Source organism: Pezoporus wallicus, unplaced genomic scaffold (assembly GCF_028554395.1).
Source record: "Pezoporus wallicus isolate ANWC-B61680 ecotype Strahan unplaced genomic scaffold, APGP_CSIRO_Pwel_v1 contig_2132, whole genome shotgun sequence".
Taxonomy (NCBI): domain Eukaryota; kingdom Metazoa; phylum Chordata; class Aves; order Psittaciformes; family Psittacidae; genus Pezoporus; species Pezoporus wallicus.
The window spans coordinates 657869-675816 of record NW_026637551.1 but is presented as its reverse complement, the minus strand read 5'-3'; the positions used below and the strand labels follow the sequence as shown (position 1 = coordinate 675816).

The window sequence follows — 17948 nt, the reverse complement described above, 5'->3', positions numbered from 1 at the left end:
ATAGGAATAAATATTTGATTTAAGTATTATTTCCATTTAGAATGAAATCGATTTGGATTTGGAATTGCCCTCCAGCACGCCGTCCTCAAACTATTTTGAAAAGCCTCAAGAAAGATAATTTGTTGGGGGGCAGAGTAGGAGTCTAATAAACCCAGCTCTTAGAGATTGACAGCATGTCCGAGGAACGCATGCAGAAATACAGCACCTGTTAAAAAAATTCATTGGACATTAATGAAAGGACGTAGAAGTACACGAAAGTTTTCCATCACTAAGCTGCATGGACATTGCAGACAAAAGTTACTGAGTTTTAATATAAGTTGCTTGCATCACTAGAAACTAAACTTCCTCATTGTAGAGTCTGTGTAAGCTGCATGTTTATTTACTAGTTGTCTTATAACTCTTGTTCCCCAGCCAGAGTCTCTTTATAGCCCTTCTTCAGCTTCTGCTCACTGTGGGCAGAAAATTACTAACCCCTTTTATCGTCAGTCATCTAAGGTAAAGTTGCATGAAAAGCTCTATTGACTATTGGTTGTTGATGCTCGAGATACTAAAGTAAGGCTTTTGCATTTGCTGTGATGTGAACAAAGCTGCCACTGCTCAATGTTCAGGCCAGTTTGGGATGGGAATGATTCCATTACTTATGTTTCTTTAGAGAATGCTCCTTTGCTATTTTTAATTATATTTCTTTGTTCTCATTATTCTTCAGTTGTTAAGTTTGTAGGTTATTTCTTGGCTGTTTATTGACAAACCCGTCTTTCTCTGTAAGCAGAAACATTGCAAGTGATCTCACTGTACGTGTGTTGCTTTGTGATCTTTGTAAATAGCATTATATTTATTGTTTTCATCTTACGAAACTTGCATCTGTACTTTTATAATAAGATCTTACAAGAGAATTTCCTGCCTTCATTCATGTGCAGTGACCCAGATAGCTAGCTGCCTGCACACTGTAGCTGTATTTAATATGGTAACACCATGTATTTAGCAAGGCAGTCAGTTTCAAACGATGTGTTGCTAACCAGTCAGTTTCTTTCCCTTTGTTTTTTCATTTAGGCTTCTGTAGTTGGTAAAGAGATCCTAAGTGTACTCCAGAATAATGCCCAAATGCAAATAAACTGTGAAAACCAAGTTGATAGTTTTTCTGGCAGGAAGTTATTCATCAAATCTGTATTTCATGCTGACACTGCTCTGGGTATTTCTGAGTAAGAATTAATCTGTCACAATGGTTATGGTCCCAGGTAATTTGTTGAGTTACAGCACTGTGCTATATGAAATGCTACCTAGTTTGTGATACTTCAGCATCCTGGACATATTAAAATGCTGAACAAAAGTTAGTTAAATAAAAAAATAACATATAAAAAAATCCTGTTATTTTAGGGTTTGTTTTGAAATAACCCAAAACAACACAAAAACCCAATAACCCAGTAACAGGAAAAAATAGCCTTTATTGTAGCATTTGCTTTTCCTGTCCTAGACTTTTTAAGAAAGCATGCTAAACCTTGCTCTGTTTTGTTTGTTTTTTTTTTTTCTCATGGTAGTCGGTTCATTAATAGCACATTAATAACAGTGCTGTTTCAAGCATTCGAATTTGAGCTAGCAGTAGTATTTTAGGTGCTATACCGTCATGACGAAATACAAAAGGCAAGATTTTGAATTACTGTGGCTGACCTTTTGTTTTCTCTTTACTGGGATTTCACTGGTTATAAACAAAATGTTTGTGATGGTTATTTTAGTTACATAAATTTTTACCAAGATTTAATTTAAAATCTTATGCAGATGACAAATGAAATATAGCAGGGTCAATACACTGGCAAATTACTTTTCCTAAACTTCCCTTTATAAAATAAAAATCAAATGTGAATCGCATGTGTAAACAGAAAATCTCATAGGGAAACTGCCTGTTAACTTTGACTCGCCAGTGAAGAAACCTTGTTCATAGAGTCATAGAATAGTTTGGGTTGGAAAGGACCTTCAAAGGTCATCTAGTCCAACCGCCCTGCAATGAGCACGGACGTCTTCAAGTAGATCAGGTTGCCCAGAGCCACTTCCAGCCTGGCCTTGAATGTCTCCAGGGATGGTGTATCCACCACCTCTCTGGGCAACCATTCACACACAGCTCTACTTTGTCATTGATGAAAATACCGTAGAACCAAGACATATGTTCTTACCAAATTACATTACTCTTTTATTTTTTTTATTTTTTTTTTTTTCAAAATGATATTTGAGAGCAAATGTTTAGGGATGCATTTTCTATTTTTAGGAGCATTTAAGAAAACAAAATGCTTTAAAATAATTTTTAAACAGCAGCATGTATCTGGATTAAATTACTTTTATGTAAACATATCAGTTGATACTGCAAACTTTTCACATTCCTTTCTGTTTACTATGCTTCTTGTTTTCCAGCAGTGTTAAACTTAGAGTCCTACAACATTTGGTTAATTGCCAGATGGATACACCCAGTGTAGAAATTACTTATAAGTATGTATTGAACAGTATTTCCAAAATATTATGCAAAAATCAGAGCTGTTCTCTCTTTATTAAACAGGTTCTCATCTCAAAATAGAATACAGAACAAAAGCTGCATAAGGAATATTAATACTTTAATTATTTTAAAATCCTTTAATTTTGTCTAAATATAAAAACTAATTTTGTGTTAAATAACAATAAAGAAGTTCCTTGTATTGTCTTCATGTATGTGGTCTAGGAGAAGACTAGAGAATTTAGTGTCATTAAACTATAAATTCAGAAAATTATAGATGCATGCAGACACGTAAAAAGTGATCTATAAAAGTTGTTATTAAATATGAAGTCTGTTTAGACATGCCTAATATTACTAAACCTTCTCTTTTGTGAGACAGTGTGTTACCACAGGAGGTAAATTAAATAATGAGAATTAATCAGTGGCTTTCAAAATAAAACGAAGTTACTGCATTATTACAAAGAATTGTGTTTATTCTAATTGGGAAAACCACTACTTTGTAATTAACTAATGTATAAGAGTATCCCATATGCTGAGATGCTTGGATAAAACAGTACAAATATAAAATATTAGGAAGTAATTTTTTTATTATTTAGGCTGCTGAATTCTGCACTTTATGCACTTTGTATGCTAGAACAGTTAGGAAGAGGCTTTTCGTTTATGGTCTTCTAAACATAGCTGGTGAAAACACTGAACAGATACAGTTTTGCTTACCTTCAGATGTCTGTAGTGAAGTACAGAAAGCAGACTTTGTCTGGATAGCACAAACAGCTAACTAAATACATGTTGTTTTGTGAGTCAGTAAGGATTCATGTAAAAATGTAAAAATGTCTTTCTTTAGTTTCTATTATGTTTACCTTTTAGAACCCTTCCCTGCCTTTCCCGCAGAACAATCTCTTCTGTAGGCCAGCTGTCTTCAGCAGCACTAACCCGTTTGCTGATTCTTCTCAGTTCAACACTGGCAAGGTTGGATGATGACACACTGTCTGCCTTTGACTCACCAAACATTATATGTGTGCTTCTTTGCCCTTAGTATGTCTGCATTTAAAATCTTTTATACCATTTTGGCTGAAATACTGTGCTGATGAGAGTAGAATTTCTGTGTCATGAATTAAAAAGCCACAGACACACATGCACATAGAAAGTTCTGAAGAAGTTGAAAAAAAAGCCAGCTCCATTAATCATAACCACTAAATCTGTTATAATCAGAGCTACCAAAGGAGTAGGTTCTCAATTACAAAATTAGACCCTGTGGTTTATGTAAGATATCTGAGTGTAACTCTCTCATCAGTGTGAGGTGTTTTGCTGCTGCGTACTTCATCTTCTTTTCATGTGGTTAGGACTTTCCAGGTTTGATATCTCTTTTTGGTTTTGCATTAGAAAAAAAAAAAAAAAAAATCCCCAAACAACACCGGCAGCTTTCATTTTGTGATGCTGAAAATATTTTTCTTCTGCTTCTTTAAAATTATTTTAATGCACCATAAACAGGATGCTGACATCTTTGGAAATATGAAAGAATTTTTTTTGGTTGTTTCCTGTGGTTAGTGCTTACTGCATGTTACTCATATTGGAAACAGACTTAACCTCTAACACAGTAATAAATAAAAGCTTCATTCTTACGTGCATGCATTTCTGAATTAATAATTCCTAGCTGGTTATACATCTTGGGAGTGAGTGTGCCCTTTGTCTGTTCTTTCATGTTGTCTAATACATTGAATGTATAACAAGCATTTATGATACGTGGTGTATAATTGCATGTGTATTTTTGAAATCTTTGTGCTTGCTACAGTTCTGAGGAACAGGAGTAGAAGTGTAACGTAAATGATGGCTTGTGCTTTCTATATTTTCAAAAGTATTTCTGAAAAAAATTGCACATATTTGTAGAGAAAACATAATTTTTTGAAGGTTCTGCATAGCTCCTCTTTTAACATTAAGAATGGTGTTTTGTTGTCTCTGTCCGCTTCTGCTGAACTAAGCTTCATGTACAGTAAGAAACTTTGCTGAATCAGGGTCCTTAGTAACCCCTAAAATACTTCTGTCCATTTACAAATGAGTTAATAAAGTTGCTGAAGTTAGTAAAATGAAACCATAATGAGTTATTCATTAATAATGCTGTGTATTGCCAAAGGTGCTATAACGTGGATTACTGTTTTCTGTTACTGTAGGAGGTATCGAATCCAATTAGGGTTACCTTCCGTTGTTCCCCAACTAACCCTTTTGCTCCCACACCATTCAAGGTTTGTCTTGATTCCAGTGAGTGGGTCCCACCGTATGTGTGCTGTACATTGTACATGGCCTGTGATACATTTCTTCTCTGTGTGTGCCTCCTTTGTTGCAAATGCTGCTCCACATTTCTGGTATTTGCTTGGCTGTGATCACTGACCCTGGTAGCCAAATGGGTTCATGCACTGTCTGGTGCTTTGCATTTTAAATGAAATACTGTGCCATTGACCACTGAAAGTATTTCATGAGTTACAAGCATTTTAGGTTTTTCATGCGTGGCCCGATTCAGGGAGTGAAAGTCTTATGTGTGTGCAAATTGTTGGGGCCAGCCTCTGCTGCGATGGTGCATGTGTGGCAGGCTGTATTCTGAAGGCAGGACATGGTCCCCTCCACCCGAATGCTATTGCAACACCCTTTTAACACTCCTCACAAAGGAGGCTTGCTTTTACTATGGTTTCAGCATTTCCTTGAACATCAGACATGTTCAGATTTGTGTACTCTTGCACAGAGGTACAGAAGGAAACATTTTATTGTCAGATCGTGGTGACTGCAGTTCATAAATGCTAATCTGTCAGCCATAAATCCTCACCAGGAGTACTGCTAAAGTGGTATATTTTCATTTTATAACACAGAGACTACTGTAAGGTCTGCTGATCTGTTCTGCTCTCACCCTCTATTTCCTCATTTTTTATGTATGTAATGTAGGTTTCTAGTTAAAACTCCAGGAAGAACTCTGAAAAATCTGTGTTTCTAGAACTGCTCTCCCCTTCACCCCTTCTTGATGTAGAAGTCTGTCACCAAATTCTCTCCATGGTGGATACATGAATTTTTGATTTATGAAAAATTGCCGTGAATGTTACTAAATACCGTTTCCATCCAGCTCTTATTCTGATGGGTAATAATGTCTTTGCTAGAATTTTGGTGCTTTAGTTGGGTTTATTTCTGCCCTGTAATGATTAGCATGTTTTAGAGTATAAACTGTAAATAATGCCTACATGAAGTTTTGTGATGCAATGCATCATCTGAGCTGGATGACATTGCCTTAAATTTCAAGCACAGATCAATGTGACTGATATGATACAAAAAATCATATAGCATTTATATGTTTTTTTATAAAATGATTGGCTTGGGTGCCATATTAAAACTTATCACACTTTTGACATTTAATGACTTCTTAGTTAAGCTCCTAGAACAAGTTCCTGAATTTAGTGGTGAATGCTCCATCCCTGGCAGTGTTTGAGACCATGCTGGGCAGAGCCTTTGGTGACATGGTCTTAGAGTGAGGTGTCCCTGCCCATGATGGGGGGTTGGAACTGGATGATCTTAAGGTCCTTTCCAAGCCAAACCATTCTATGATTCTGTGATTCTATGAAAAGAATTTTTTTATTTTTTTTTTTTTCTGAGCAGAAGCAGAATGAAGGAAATAAGAAGGAAATAAGAAATAAGGCATTTTCTTTAAATCTTTCAGGTATACAGAGAATGAAGGTAACTCATTTTCCTTGGGAGATGAGACCTTCCTTAAATTTCGGTGTGACTAAATTGGTAACCTTCTATTTTTTTTCAATGCCTTTAATTTAAGGCAGATTGGAGTTTCCCAAGGTGTATGTTGTTATCCATTTCATTGTTTCCTCTGGTGAAGAAGTCTCAGTGTTTTCAGTACCCAGAAACACCATATGTTCAGACTTAAGCTAATGGACGTAATGAAAGCTGAAATGATGAGAACAGGCCTATGAAGCTGGAGCAACACCTGAAAATCCTAGTGTTAGAAAAATACTTTGTTTTCAACTAAGGTCTTTGGTTTTTGCATCAGCTGCTGATCTGCCAAATATCAAAATCTCTTGGTCTCTTGAATATGCATAGGCTTCAGAATGATGATACTCAGATGCAAGTTTCATATTACGTGTTTACTCTGAGCAAGCCATAATGATATAAATTACAAACCCTTAGCCAAATCCCTAATCAGACTCCTATTCCTCAGGGAACTGACTTGAATGGAGGCTTGCCAGATTCTGGATTTGGGTGTTTAACCATTATATTGCAGTAGTCATGTAGTAACATTTTTAAACTTTTTGTGAATATGGATAGACCATGTGCATGAAGACCAAAAGTATTTGTCTCCTTCATGATTTGATCTGTATCCTCCTTTGTTTGATCTCCCCCATGCAGCTTGTAGGAAACCAGTAAATAAGACTGAAAAAGTCCAGATATTTTCTGTTCCTTTTATTTTTAAATTGTCCTTTCACTTAATATGCCAGTTCTTTTCTCTTTTTCTGAGGACATTTTTTGAAAGCACCAAGTTCTTTGTTTCCTTTCCCTTTCCTCCTATTTGGCTTCCAAAGCATATGATAGGAAAAAATTATGTGCAGTAGCTTTTAAAAACAAAATTAAGTAGAAGTCTCTTACAGATATGGCATTAAAAAAAAAAAAATTGAGTCTTCATTAGAGATTTTTTGTGAAATGTAAAGTGGCACATAAAACTTTACTGAATTGGGCTTTTATTGTGAGGTCTGTTTGCTTCTGAATACATTTTGGAGTGATGTTATCTCTTGCCTTGCCTGGTGTTTGTTTCCATCTTTGATCTCTTGCAGCCTTTCTGTGCCGTATTACTAATTTAGAATTCTAGCTGCTTGGTATTTAAACTTCAAAGCCATAGTCATTGCCATTTGACATTTTTGTATACTAGTTTGCCCTACACAGAGTCTGCATCTGCTTAATCTCTGTGTTTTTCTTATTTTCCACAGGTATTTGGTCAGTCTGATTTAGAACCAGAAAAGACTTCACTGTGTAACTTGCCTGTGCCCCCACCTTCAGCATTTTCAGGAATGAGCTGTGATATCGCACAGCCATCTTCTAGCAGAGTCCCAGAGGATGGGGATAAGGAGGATGAGTTTGGTTACAGCTGGAGTAAGTTTATCCTATATGACAATGTTTTAAATACTCAGTGTTGAAATAGCACTGTAGCAGAAGATACGGGGGGATCCAGTTTGAACTACTTCATTTTATGTGCTTTCCGTTTTGGGTGTTAAGTGTGCCTGTCAGTTTTCAGCTGTGCTTAGTCAGATGCACGTAATGAAATATGAAAGTAATTTGTTTGCCTTCATTGCATTCCAATCTCTGTTTTCCTTCATCATCCAAATTCATTGTTTCACATGCAGGGTGCCTTGAAGATTTTCAGTGTACTTCAGGTAGCTGATGGCAGTAATTGGTGTGATAGCTTTTGTTACTTGAAATTGTTACTGGAGGGAAGATTATTGCATTTTTTTGTTAATTTATTTTTTTAAGGGAGGTTTTAATCTTTTCTGAAGTTAGAAGGAAAACAAGGAACTAGAAGTATTGTTACAAGTCACCTAAGGCTTAGCTTAAAAGAAAGTGTGGTGTGCACTTAAAATTTTCTCACTCAGTTTGGTATTCTTCTATAAGATACTGCCCACTGGACACTGATCTTGACTCTGTAGGTGACTTGTGAACCTCTCCAATATAAATCCAACTTCTGCTGCCCACACTTTTACATTTAGAAAAGACTGTGCAGCGCTATGGAAGTCTGCCCGGGGAGCTGCACATGATTGAACTGGAAAAAGGAAGAACAGGTCTGGGACTTAGTCTTGCTGGTAACAAAGACCGATCCAGGATGAGTGTCTTTATAGTGGGAATTGATCCAAATGGAGCAGCTGGCAAAGATGGCAGGTTACAGATTGCAGATGAGTTACTAGAGGTGAGTTTTTGCAATTTCTACTGAAATCCAACTTAAAATGCATTAAAATATTTGATTCTTGCTGCAGGGTGGATGTTCCTCAGTGGGCTTTGAAATCCCCCAAGTTATCCAAGTTGACATCACAATGCTACCAGATTTTCATTCCATTGTTTGCCAGACAGTTGCAGTTGGTTATAGTAGTACTAATACATGTGCTTTAAAAATGGACAAAAATGAGGGATGACAACAGTTTCTGGGTTATGGACATGCATGGAAGGGCAATATATTGCAGACCATGGAAAATAATTAAAAGTCCATTAGTCCTGCATCTGTGGAGTGTTCCAGACTTTCCAATTACTTCTCTGTCTCCTGGAAGTATGATGACAGAATATTTTTATATTGTGTAACATATACAGTGGAATTTAAATTGTAGAAACAGGAACAGATCCATCTGTATTATGGACTTTTATTTCAGGACACTTTGGAGCTGTTTACTAGTGGCCTTATGGACAGACCTAACCACTGAAAGTGTATTCCCAATATGTATATGAGCATAAAGTCCATTTTTATATTACCACAGTTCAGTTGATGATAGTTGCAGATGTATTCTCTGCTATAGCTTTTCTGATGCTTTCTGGTAGCAGTAGGTAACATTACCTCACAGAAGTGCTTTGTGTAACTTCAGAACTGTGCGTGGAGGTGTTAGAGCTTGTGCTGGGAAGATGGTACAGGGAGGCAGTGGTGAGACTGAGCAAAGCTTGAGGGAGACACAGAGAGTGTAAACAATGTAAGTTGGCAGTTGCAGACTAGGAGTCAAAGTAAGAGATTTGTGGTGCTGTGGACCCAGTCTCATGGAGGGACCTAATCGCTACAGGGTCCAGTGTTACTTGCTAGATGGTTCTCTTGAATCAGTTAAATGGATATGGTTTTGTTTTAAACCTTGATGTTGCAGATACTGAGTATCCTCTGGACCCACTGAAACATGTCTATCTGAGTCTGCTCTCATGTGATTTCTTGCTGTCTACGCTGTAAACCTGATGCCAAGAGATTGTCTCAACCTCCTCTGAGAGGAGACATCTGAGCTTGCTCCTTATGTTCCCAAGTAGCTGTCCCTCAGCTGTGGTAGGCCATGCTCCATCTGCCAGCAGACAGCCTTACCTGGTTCTTCACAAGCCCATGTCAAACACTGAATTGTCACCTCCAGTGTAGATCACAAGACTCAGTATCCCTGTGGCTGTGCCTGGTGGACACAGCTTCAACCCTCAGTTCAGTGTCTTGCATCTGTTGCTCACTGTTTGCCACTACTTTGCTTCTATTAGTACTAACTCAGTACGTGTTGCATTATTTTCCCTTTGTGTAGGTCCAAACTGTCCTTTTCTAATCATTTCTCATTTCCTAGAGTGGAATTCTGCACTGTAGTTTTCTATTTCTAAGAAATGCAACTTAAAAAAAAAATGTAAGTGAATTTGCTGATAGCTTGAATCATATCTAAGCTTCAAGGGGTTTCAATGAGTCTACTCTGTCAAATGAAGACAATGATTGTCACATCAGACCTTCACATTGTAAATGCACAAATGTTCAGACTCCTGTATAAAGTGACTAGCTCAGAGCTGAGATTTGGTAAATAATATCTCATTGCTGCGTATAAGCGATCCATTTATTTGTTACGGTTAGAATTTCCCATGGCCCTGCTTTACCACTACATCAGTCATGAGGTGATCAATGGCAAGTGGAAATAGTTGAAGTGCCAAGTCAACCTGGTGTAACTCAGACAATGACATTTTTAGCACTGTGACAGTGTTAGTCTGAAATCAAACTGTAAGGAATTTTATGCTGGAAGAAGGGAGTAAAAACTGCACACAATATACTCTGCTATTTCAATATAATTGCTTCTTTAGTGATGTGGGATAATGGATTTATTTAAAGCTTAAAAAATAAGGGAATTAAAATTTTGGGGGAAATAATTGCTGCCTTTCTTTATGTAGATAAATGGGCAAATACTCTATGGAAGGACTCATCAGAATGCTTCCTCAATAATCAAGTGTGCACCATCTAAAGTAAAAATTATCTTTATCAGGTAAGTTCTGGTTAAAGATCTGCCTAAAAAGGTTTATTTTAAATATTCTCAAATTTTGCACAGAGTATTTCTGGTTTAGTTTTCATTTTGGTTAAGGTAGTTATCCTTTTGAACCCAGTTCTTGGTAGTTGTTAAATGTGTCTTGTGTTTTCTGGTTTTGATATTTGCAATGTGAGTGCCAGAAATAAAGGAAAACACTAGACTTAAACTTGTTCTAAGAAATACGGTGCTGTATTACTACATTCTCACTACATTTCTTAACTAAATCTATTGTAGGAATAAAGATGCAGTAAGTCAGATGGCTGTTTGCCCTGCAAAGTCAGTAGAGGCTTCACAGTGTACCTCAGGGACTCTTCCAGAGGTAAAGTAAATTTTTGTTTCTCTCATTGACTAAGATATTAATATTGTTCTGGATAGGGGATTGCCCTCTTTGCTTGGCAAATACTACAAAATAAAAAGAAATCCAAGGGAAAAATAAATGAGGTTTTAGTAAACCTGCTAAATTTAGTACAGCTGTGCTCAATTCTGTTCTATTTTATATTCGTCTAAACTATGAAGTTAATCTAATATTTCCATGAATACAGTTACAGCAGTTTAAATGAATCCAGAAAATAACCAGACCCACTTTAAATGTTTGTGTGCTACTTTATTTTGATGGAAAAATATTGAATATTATTGCTCACAGTTACGTTTTCGTTTTCTACTAGATTGATATCACTGCTGCAGACTCCAGTGCTTATTCTGACTTCAGTTCCTGTAAAAACATTCAGTATGTGGAGCTCCCTAAGGTATATGCTGAAAATTAAATTTACATCAGCCATATTTCTATGCACTAGCTTGCTTTTTTGTAATGGACTTTCTTATGGCAAACAAACTTACTGGAAGTCAGAAGAGGTTTCTAAAGGTCTTTTGTGAACGGACCCCAAAGTTTTCCTGACATAATGACTTTGGCAACCTCATGAGTCTCTTTAAATTCACATAAATTAGCGAGTTGCTCTGTGTCTCTGAAGAAGTCACCACTTGCCCTATTTGCAAACCTTTTGTTAACCAGCTGGTGGTGGAGCCTCAGGTAAAATCATTGCTATTGTTGTTCAAAGTAAATGAACTGGCATATTATTTAGTGAATGTATATTCTTATATTTTGATAAATGCAGTACCTAACCATTTGCTTTTTTCTATTTGCCCCAGGATCAAGGAGGCTTTGGAATTGCCATTAGCGAAGACGACACAATTCATGGAGTAGTTATTAAGAGTTTAACAGATCATGGTGCAGCAGCAAAGGTGTGAGAACATTTAAAATCCACATAAAACATTTAAAATCTAAACATTTAAAATCCATAAAGAATGAAAAATGTCTGTTGAAGTAGCATCCAGAGCTCAAAGTTTTCATTCTATGTTTTTTTCCAGGATGGACGAATCAAAGTTGGAGATCGGATCCTGGCAGTGGATGATGAAATTGTTGTGGGATATCCAGTAGAAAAGGTGATTCTGAACTGTCAGTAATGTTGCAGAAATCACAGCCCTTAATGTAGAAGGTGACTGTGCCTTAAACAAAGAGTAAGGTTTTTGTGGCTATACTCTGTTCATTTTCAAAGCTGGCTGAAAAAAAAAAGTTCTGCAGGCATTATCTGGATAAGGAAACTACTGCAGAACTAGCTAAAGCCTGAATTTAAAGCTAAGCTGCTATTTTACATTAATGCACTACATGAATCATCTATCTCTGTGCTACAGTTGTGATTTTTGTTTTCCCTGTGGTTCATGTCTGGTGATTGAGAGGCACTTAGCTGTGAGAGAAAGCCATGGACTATTGCTCAATAATGATTTTTTCATAGCTGCTCAACTTCGAAGGTATTAGAACCAGCAAAAATTAATACCTGTAAATTTACGTGTGTGAGTTACATCAGTGGTAAACAGATCGTGAACTGTGCTTATATGTGGGGAGTGTCTGTAATAATGGCCTCATTGTATTCCAGGCCTGATAATCCAGCCCTTTGGAAAAAACAATCTCCTTTCCTAAATAACAAGATTATTTCTGTCTCTACACACTCAGTTTGAGTTTTCTGTGAATCAAGGAGAGCATTTTGCTAGCTTCTGCCTTGCTACAAAGAAAAGTGACTCTTTTGTCATGAGAAGATTACTTTCTATTTGTTAAAAGGGGAATTAGGAGAGCATTCATCTTACTCTTGGATGCACTGCTGTCTCAGAAGGAGTGAGTAAGAGATAGTGAAGTTGTCTGCAGGGAAGTAAGTAGGCTTTAAGAGATGAGACAGAAAGACTAAGTAGGTAATTTCTGAAAATACTTCTACTGAAATGTCAAATCTCAGGAGGATTTGGTGTCTTTTTTGTGAGATGGTAGTTGATTTTAAAGGTTTTTCAGTATCCTTTTAACCTAGACTTTGTGTTACACCCTAGTTCCTTCTCTCCCTCCCATAGTTCAGGTAATATTTTCAGATTTTTCTTCTAGCTGTGTGTCTGATGAAGGAGCTAGGATGGCAGTAGCACTTTTATTTTAATCAGTAGATGTTTTGGCATTGAATTCTGTGGTATCAGAACCAGGCATCTCCAATCATTAAAAGACATAAGTTTTACGATTTTTCTAATAATTGCTATAAACATAGTATATTGTCCAAAGAAGCCATCTGAAGACTAATGCATTGTCATCTGGGGTAGTTTGGTGAAGTTTCAAGGAAGCTAGTTGATTAACATCAGCTAACTGGCCCACAGTTGTGTCTATAGCTGTTTCTTATAAAAAACATTAATATTTGTCTTGGTCACTACCAAGAAAACCTGCAGGATTGTGACTTGTAGCTCCAGTGTGCAGAACAACTCTTCTGCTGTATTTTGTTTTATAACTGAACAGTGCAGTTACACTCTTCACCAGCTTTTCTCTTTGTCATTCAGTTTATTAATCTGCTGAAGACATCCAAAACTATGGTGAGGCTTACAATCAACTCAGTGGAGACAGATAGCCTGACTGCAGCACCAGTTCCTCCCAGTACTGCCCCAGCAGAGAGGAGGAGTATGCAGCCATCAGCAAGTCTTCCCTCTTCCAGCTCACCAGAACCAGAAGCCGTGAAAAGTAAGGTTCTCCCTACATGTCTGTCTTGTGACATAAAAAAAAAGACCCAGCCTGTAAACAAGTTCTCTCTTTTTGTATGCTCTCAGCTGTGTTCTGAGTTGCATTTTCTAGTACTTTTGAATTACAAATCCATCTTACAAAAGCAGTGAGGCATCACACCAAAGACCTGCCTCTTGTGTTCTCACTGGCCTGTTACTGAGGCAGGAGGATGGGTGAATTTCCTCCTCCCTCACAAAGGCTGCACAGCAGGTGCCTCTATTGTGGTTGTCTGAAACTAAATGGGAGGCATTCCTTTTACTGAGGGAGAAAAGCCATCTCATCTTTCCTAGAACAGGGGAATGGTTGAGACTGTCTTGCCAGTTATAACTATCCACATTTGACTCTCCCCCTTTAGAATGGAGAATCAAGATGTCTGATTGATGATAGCTATCAGTTAAGCACTACACTACTAAGAAGCTGATAATAACTTAATTGTGCACATATCACAGTTTATATGTACATCACTGGAAGTATTACTAAGTCGTGTTTCTATTGCTTATTACAAGCAGTAGTATAGATATGCAGTTATACTACTATAAAGAACCCGCAGGAGACCTGGTAAGTAATAATTCTGTTGTCTTCTCTTCTGCGTTTAGTTTTGGGGTGAAATCTATTGCTTTGTCCAAGTCTATTCCTTCCATCTCTAGCCTGCCACAGCAAGTCTTAGGGATAAAGACCTGATGGAGACTTTGGCAGTGCTCCCTCCAGCATCTTGGGGATTTGTGATTGCAGTTTGGCTTCACTGCCATTTACAGGCATCCACAACCCAACTGTTGGAAGATCTCCCTCCTCTTTATTCTCCACCTGATTTTATAATTTATTTTCCTGCTTCCTTTTACCAGGCCCACGTTTTTGCTGCCTCTGCACCTTGTTTTCTCTTAACAGCCCAGCCTCCTTCTAAATAAGCAACTCATCTCTAGTGATTTTTTCCCCTGTTGGTTTGATTTCTACTACCCCAATTTGTTTTTTCCAGTAGCACTATGTAGGCAATTTTTGGCCTAGTACTGGTGCAGCTGTCTAGGTGAGGTCCATTTTTCATACCCAGACTCCAGTCCAGTTCTTCAGTTCACGTATTTCATATGCATTTTATGTGTTCTGGACAGAAGTACTATACTTTAGCCTTGACTCCTGTACTTAGCTCGAACTAAGCATGAAGTCATCATATACACAAAGAACTTGTGTAACAGAGCAGTAGAGTAATCTGTTCTATACTTGCACAGAAGCTTTATCCTTAAAGAGTCTTAACTGGCTTCCTGGTCCCCTTCAGAGGCCAAGGCTTACTTTTCCTGCAGGACCCATTGTAAGTATTTGTCTAACATAAAGCCATATACTTGAATGGTCAAGTCCTTTCTTAGTTTCAGTGGAACTTCCTTTAATTAGTGCCTTTTAAAGTGCCTCAAAAGGATTTAGATACCTGTTTCTACCTTTTGGAAAAAAAAAGTAATTTTGGTGTTTCTTTCAAGCACAGGGGACATAAGTAGCAGAGATAATCTGAATATCCCAGGCATTTCTATTGCTGATTCTTTCCTTTAGTTGCAACACAATATCCCCTCCTATTATTTTTAGTTTGTTTTTTTTTTTTCTGTGAAGGGTACAAAGGGACTAAAATGCTAAAGCAAAGACCCATTTGTGACAGACCAGAGATACTGAATTTACAGATAAATTGCTGCATAAATACTTGCACTGAGAATAAATATTTGCACCACAAAATTTACAGCTTCCAAAAGATGTGTCAGTTAAAATTTCTTTTCGAATGCCACTAAATAGTGATTGTATAAAGCATTTGACTTGATCATGGATTTGTGAAATATCACTACAGTTGATTCATACTTAACAATCTTTCTTATTCGTCTCATTGTCTGAGATGAAATATTTAGTTAGATGGACCTTGACTTAACATAAGACAAAAGTGCAGGGCTGAAATCCCTGAGTTCATGTTTTTAATACATATTATGTACCTCATTTGTCTCTGGTCTACATTACATAGTTGCTAGTACTGGTGTTTAATTTGTGTCCTAAATAGAAACTGTTGTGTACAATAGCTTCTTTGGCTATCCAGACTGTGATCTAGATACTTGGTGGTATAAAAATTGGACAGTTGTGACTTAAACTACAGGGCAGTGCTTGTCTGAGGGGAGCAGAGAGCTGGCACCATCCTTCTTTGTAGGTCATCTATTCAGCTCTTGCTGTATAGCTGTCAGTGGGCTTTCAAAATGCTGGTTTAAAGTCACTTTTCTAATACCGAGCCATCTTACTGTAACGAGGATGTTTAATTGTTTCAGACACAAGCAGATCGTCAACTCCAGCCACATTAGTCTCTGACCCAGCTACTTGTCCTATCATTCCTGGATGTGAAACAACCATCGATATCTCCAAAGGGCGGACTGGGCTTGGTCTTAGCATTGTTGGAGGAGCAGACACTTTGCTGGTTGGTTGTAAAAACACATTTGTCACTGAAGTGAAATAACAATAATGAAATTAAAATGTCTGATAAAAGATTTTTTCTTCATCTGTTTCTCTAGCATTTATAGAAAGATACCAAAAATACCAGTTGGGGGGCAGAAGAGAGGGAAAGGTCTTTTAAAATTGAAAGAATAACTTACCTCCTTTAATATTTTGGTGATCTGTTTATCATACATCTGACTGTTCTGTTTATCACTGATGAATTATAGTAGGAATTTTCAGTTGCTCTTGGTTCAAAGTAAGGGCATGTTTTTTCAACAGGCAATTTATTTTTGTTTTATGCATTCACAGGGAGCAATTATAATCCATGAAGTATATGAAGAAGGAGCAGCATCTAAAGATGGGAGACTGTGGGCTGGGGATCAGATATTAGAGGTGCAGTGATTTCTTTGATCACTTGCTATCATTTGCTACCTAGGCATCTTTTGTTTGTCTGCTGAAAGGTCCTGCATACTTTGTATGTTTTCACTGCAGGTGAACGGAATTGACCTCAGGAATGCCACACATGATGAAGCGATAAATGTCCTCCGACAGACTCCGCAAAAAGTTCGTCTCACTGTATACAGAGACGAGGCCCAGTACAAGGAAGAAGACATGTATGACATACTCAATATAGAGCTCCAGAAGAAGCCTGGCAAAGGCCTTGGGCTGAGTATTGTTGGGAAAAGGTATGAATGTACCTGGAGAGTCAATATCTGGAACTTGCTGGGTATGCTCAGCGTACTCAGCAAGGTGCTTAGATCCTGTGGGCTTGAAGGCCATATCTGTAATTTTTGTGCTTAAGCTATTTAGCCATTCTAGAGGAGCTAGTGCAACATTACTCAATAGAAAACTGAGACATAAAAATAGGCCTCAAAGAATGCTGTAATGCAAACTCCATGTGTGTATTTGCAGAAATGATACAGGGGTGTTTGTGTCAGACATCGTCAAAGGAGGAATAGCAGATGCAGATGGAAGATTGATGCAAGGAGACCAGATACTGACAGTGAATGGAGAGGATGTTCGAAATGCTAACCAGGAGGCTGTTGCAGCTTTGCTAAAGGTATTGGGAAAAGAGAAGGTGGATAAAAGTGAAGAATTGTCATCCAGATATTTTGAAAGATTTAGTTTTGTTCAGACTGAGTTCAGATTGCTATTGAAATACCAGTGAGAATCACCTGTGGATCCAAATTTAAGCTTCCTGTAGTCTAAAGCATTAAGATTTTGATATTTTGCCTGATGAAAATGGAAGTAGTGGTGGTGCAAAATGTCATATGTTTATAAGACAACGGAAGACCAGTACCTAGAACAACCTAAAATCTAACCTGTATTTTTTCCAACAAACTGATAGCTGGTTAACTGTCTCACATTTTCAGAGAGGTACACAGAGCTGACTTTAAATGATGGAAAATTCATCACAGTATCTGTGCCAAAAAGTGATTACTTTGCTAATTGACAATGTTCATCTTTTTTCTTTTTTTTTTTGGGACATCCAGAGCTTACCTTACATCCATTAAATAATATAATGAGTTTTCCAGTGACCAAAGCATCTAGTATAAGAAACTGCTTTCTCACAAAGATAGTTTAAGTATAAATTCCTGTCTGCAGCTACCAGATTTTCTGTTCTAAATAAATTTTGTGTTTCTGATGTCCTCCTGCAATTTAGAAATCAGAATGAAGTCAGATATATGTTTCCTGGCAGGAAGTCCAGCTGGTCAGCTAGCTCATCTATTTCCATCCAGGGTTTTGAATCATTCCTGTTGCATGGTAAGGATTCAATTGAATCAGCATTTTCCAATAGAAAACCATTCCACTGGAAAAAAAATTAACAGCCACTACTCATGGCTGACTCTTGGATTACATGGACACACAATCATGATTCTTTGCACTCAGCATTCAAAGATATAGTTTTCTAGATCTT

General features: G+C 37.4%; 1 protein-coding gene across 15 annotated transcripts in view; it reads left to right on the top strand.

Annotated features, from left to right (window-relative positions):
- Positions 1-17948, top strand: part of MPDZ (multiple PDZ domain crumbs cell polarity complex component) — an 88836-nt gene that overhangs the window by 55659 nt on the left and 15229 nt on the right. For 6 of the 15 annotated variants that reach the window (XM_057406247.1, XM_057406243.1, XM_057406242.1 and 3 more), the window contains 15 exons: positions 412-495; positions 3341-3442; positions 4642-4713; positions 7441-7603; positions 8215-8411; positions 10376-10467; positions 10744-10828; positions 11175-11255; positions 11656-11748; positions 11875-11949; positions 13369-13546; positions 15868-16013; positions 16340-16423; positions 16523-16716; positions 16943-17090. In XM_057406247.1, coding sequence (XP_057262230.1) covers positions 412-495; positions 3341-3442; positions 4642-4713; positions 7441-7603; positions 8215-8411; positions 10376-10467; positions 10744-10828; positions 11175-11255; positions 11656-11748; positions 11875-11949; positions 13369-13546; positions 15868-16013; positions 16340-16423; positions 16523-16716; positions 16943-17090 — 1794 coding nt within the window. The remainder of the gene's footprint in view (positions 1-411; positions 496-3340; positions 3443-4641; positions 4714-7440; positions 7604-8214; positions 8412-10375; positions 10468-10743; positions 10829-11174; positions 11256-11655; positions 11749-11874; positions 11950-13368; positions 13547-15867; positions 16014-16339; positions 16424-16522; positions 16717-16942; positions 17091-17948) is intronic. The other 9 variants (XM_057406254.1, XM_057406252.1, XM_057406251.1 and 6 more) reach the window with 5 other exon arrangements.